Source organism: Carlito syrichta, unplaced genomic scaffold, assembly GCF_000164805.1.
Source record: "Carlito syrichta isolate Samal-C Ts95f unplaced genomic scaffold, Tarsius_syrichta-2.0.1 Scaffold315966, whole genome shotgun sequence".
Taxonomy (NCBI): Eukaryota; Metazoa; Chordata; class Mammalia; order Primates; family Tarsiidae; genus Carlito; species Carlito syrichta.
Window position 1 is genome coordinate 272740 of NW_007260062.1, and position 4025 is coordinate 276764.

At 51.8% G+C, this 4025-nt stretch overlaps 1 protein-coding gene across 1 annotated transcript in view; it reads left to right on the plus strand.

The window, feature by feature from the left end:
• The first annotated feature begins 3043 nt into the window (after positions 1-3043).
• SOWAHD (sosondowah ankyrin repeat domain family member D) overlaps positions 3044-4025 on the plus strand; it is a 1629-nt gene continuing 647 nt past the window's right edge. Inside the window, exons 1-3 of the mRNA XM_021706734.1 lie at positions 3044-3117; positions 3363-3531; positions 3711-4025. Coding sequence (XP_021562409.1) covers positions 3044-3117; positions 3363-3531; positions 3711-4025 — 558 coding nt within the window. The remainder of the gene's footprint in view (positions 3118-3362; positions 3532-3710) is intronic.

A 4025-nucleotide genomic window follows, 5' to 3' on the forward strand; every position in this document is an offset into this window, starting at 1 on the left:
TGCCTGTAATTCTGGCTGCTCGGAAGGCTGAGGCGGAAGGATCACTGGAGCCCATCAGGTTGAGGCTGCAGTGGCTGGGAGCGGCCACTGCACTCCAGTCTGAGCAACAGAGTGAGACTCCAACTCAAAAAAAACCCAAAAAACAAAAAACACCTCATCTGGAAAATAAAGACCAATGAAACATTAAGATCTAGGCTGGGTATGGTGACTCACGCCTGTAATCCTAGCACTTTGAGAAACTGAAGCAAGAGGATTGCCTGAGCCCAGGGGTTCGAGACCAACTGGGGCAATATAGTGAGACCTCATCTCTACAATAAAATAAAAAAATTAGCTGGGCATAGTGGTAGGTGCCAGCTACTTGGAAGGCAGAGGTGGAAGGATAACTTGAGCCCAGCAAGTCGAGGCTGCGGTGGCCACGAACATGCCACTGTACTCCAGGCTGTTGACAGAGTGAGACTCTGAAGAAAAACAAAACAAAACAAAAAACAGAAAGAAAAAAGAAACATTAAGATCTCTTCTAGTAGCCAGTTGTGGTGGCTCATGCCTATAATCCCAGCACTTTGGAAGGCAGAGGTGAGAGAATTGCCTGAGTTCACAGGTTAGAGACCAGCCTGGGGCAACATAGCGAGACCTCATCTATATAATAAATCAAAAATTTAGCCAGGCGTGGTGGTGCATGCCTGTTGTTCCAGCTACTTGGAAGGCTGAGGTGGAAGAATCACCTGAGCCCAGCAAGTTGAGACTGTGGTGGTCAGGAGCGTGCCACTGTACTTCAGCCTGGGCAACAGAGTGAGACTCCTACTCAAAAAAAAAAAAAATCTCTTCTAGTTCTAATAGTCCTGGATCTAGTAAATTTATGGATAAACCCGGATATATTTGAGTGTCTGCAATTTGGAAAAGACACAAGGTATTACCATTTGCAATGTGAATACCCACCTTACACCCAAGTTTTTGGAAGGTAATTTCCAAGGGCTTGAGGAGTTTTCGCCCCACTCCCTTGTAGGGATAGCAAATGTTTCAGGTATCTTATTTTTAAGTGGGTGTGTGCTATCCCACTCCCTCTCCCCCACTCCCTAGTATCACATTCCAGAGATCCTTTCTACTGAAATAGAGATGGGTGCTGCGGTTCTGGGGAATGGTGTGTGCAGCTGGTGACCTGAGGTAGAAAGCACTTGCTAAGTAAAGATGAAACGAGTTGCTAGGGAGGCACCGTGGCTTTGGTCTCTGGCAACAGTTAAGCAAGGGCACATGTGTCATGGGTCTGTGGCACTGATCAGGTGGCTGCCTGTGCAGTCTTTGAACTGGAACCGGAGATATTACTAATGCTGATAGGGAAAAGAATTGCCTGCTTAGTGGTGGGGAAAATTAATAGTCCAAGCATTCTCCCATCCTGCATCTCCATGATGGAATTTGTATTTTAAAAAAATACTGCTGCAGCTGTTTGCATATTCTGGAAGTGTGTGTTCATGTATGTGGTTTGGTGTTTACAGATTTGGGGTTGCGGAGGGGAGTTTCCAGAGCAACGGAAGTAGCTGCTTGTCAGTCAGGGTTCATTTTGAAAATGAAAGCCTGAAAGCATGGGGCCCACTCTGGGCCTGGGCCTGGTCTCTGAGGAGTCAGCAAAGGCAAGGAGGTGATTTTTTTTTTTTTTAATGAATTGGCCAAATCTATGAGCTGCCTTTTGTGTCCTGCAGATTCAGTCTGAGGCAGGGATATGCTGAGTGTTGGCTGTGAATGTAACTCCCTCCCAACACACAGACACACACAATCACATTTTCCCAGGCTGCCAAGCCTGAACAAGGTGACAAATATTTCTTGGGTACCTACTAGGGGCACAAGGATGGTATGACATAGTCATCCAAGAGTTTGTAGTCTACATGGCATGTCAGAGCAACAAGAGAGAAATACAGCACAAGGCAGTCTACCCTGGGTGCCAAAGGGTAGTAGAAACAGAGGGCTGGAGAGGAGGGTGATCACTGTGGGCTGGAGTAATCAGAGGAGGCTTACTAGAGTAGGTGGAAACTGAGGCTAACCTTGAAAGACAGGGAGAACGTCACTAGACAGAAGCTGAGAGAAAGGTCATTCCAGGTAGAAAAGGGCAAATTACAGATATGCTCAGGCTATGACAAGTCCATCCATTTGGCTGGAATTTGGGACTTGTGTGAGTGATTTGCAATTGATAAGCTTGGCTTCAATGCCAGTCCCTGTGTGCCAGAACAAAGGCAGACAAAGGTGTCACACAGACCTGCTCTGCCACTTCCTGTTGGATGACCTTGAGCAAGTGGCCTCACCTCTCTGCAAACTAAGGATAGTAATGATTCTTAGCTCCTAGGGTCACTGGGAGGATTAAAAGAGTTAATATATACAAAGCATCTAGCACAGTGACTGGCACATAGTAAATGTTCCAAAATGAATTACAAGTGCATAAGCTGTCATGAAAGAAAGCTAAAATAGTTAAGACTGATCCCAAATATGTGAGGACCAAGGAGGAAAAAGCTTCTGACACCTTCCCTCACTGGTGCCACAAGTGGGCTGGCTTGACCTGGGCCTCCATCCTAGTTGGCCTAGACTGCTGGAACAGTCTCCTAGCTGCCTGCTTCTGCCTCGCCCAGAATCATCTTCTTAACACAACCTTAATTATGGCTGTATCTTCCCTGACTCAAGAACCTTCTATGGTTCCTTTTTGTTCACTGAACTCCTTAGCATGGTGAAAGGCGGAAGCAAGCACTATCATTTACTGAAGGAAGCAAGAGCAAAGAGGACGCTGGCATTAGGAGTTAAAAAAAAAAAAAAGATAAAATGCCCTCCTTTAAAAAAAAAAAAAATCAAAACCCTAAGCTCTGAATTTGCAAAAAGCAGGTCCCTCAGGGAGAGAGATGGGATAGGTATCTCTGAAGAGGGCAGGGTGTTCCCAGGTGCTGACTGAGTCACCTGTAGCTGCTTTTTTCAAGCCATCTAGGAAAAATTAGGAGGTGAGACGAGAGTAGAGAGCTGAACAGACAGCCGCGGGGCAGCAGGGGAATGTCCCTTCATAATTCCCGGGATGAGCTTCTGGCTGGACCCTGGTCTTGGGTTTCTCTGCAAGAATCCCGGGCAGCCCCAGGAGCTAGGGGGAGGGTAAGGCAGAGGAGCTAGAGTCACATGGGACAGCCAAGCTACCTCCGTGAATACTAGGCGCGGGACAAAGGCGGCTCAGGGACAAAGTGCAGAGAGACTTCTGAAGAGATAAGAGGAAAGGGCGAAGGAAGGGGGCGGAGAGCGAGTGCCCTGAAGCTCAAGGATCAAGCTGTAAGAGGCCTGGGCTGGAAGCCGAGCTCAGCCCGCCGGGGAGGGGGCGCCCTAGAACCTCTTCCCCCGAACAGTTCCTGGGATGGTGAGAACAAGCTGGGCTTCCAGGGCCGCAGGCCTGCTCCCAGCCTGCCCCCGCGTCCGCCCCTTCGCTGTCCGTGCCTGCCAGAGGCGGGGCTCCAGAGCTCACCTGGCCGTTTGGGGCGGGGCCGCCCGCGAACTAGAGAAGCGGCGACGGCGGCGGTACCCGGGGTGTCGGAGCCCGGCTTGCCCTGGAGACTCGGCCAGAGCTCCCACCCCTCCACGCCCCCCACCGCCCGCGCGGGGGCCCTCCCCTAGCTCGCTCGCTCCTTCCCTCCTCCTCCTCCTCTCCTTTGCTCCCTCCCTCTGAACCCAATTGCTCAAGCCGCTTCCTTCCCCAGCGCCAGCGCCAGTTCCTCTCCCGGTGGGGCCCGGGAAGGGCAGCGAACGCTACACACTGGAACGGCCGCGGCGGCAGCTGCAAGACCATGGCCCAGTCCCGACGGGTCGCGAACCCGGAGCCCAAGGCCTCTCTCGTGCCGTCCGCGCTGAGCCTGCGGGGCGCGCCGCAGCCCCGCCCCTCGAGAGTGGACACCGGTAGCCTGGGCAGGTACCGAGGCAACTCTGCTGCCGCTGCCTCCCGGGAGCCCCCCTTCCAAGGCATGCTGATGCTTTCCGGAGCGGGCTCGGGGCGCCGGCGAGGAGCGCTGCGGGAG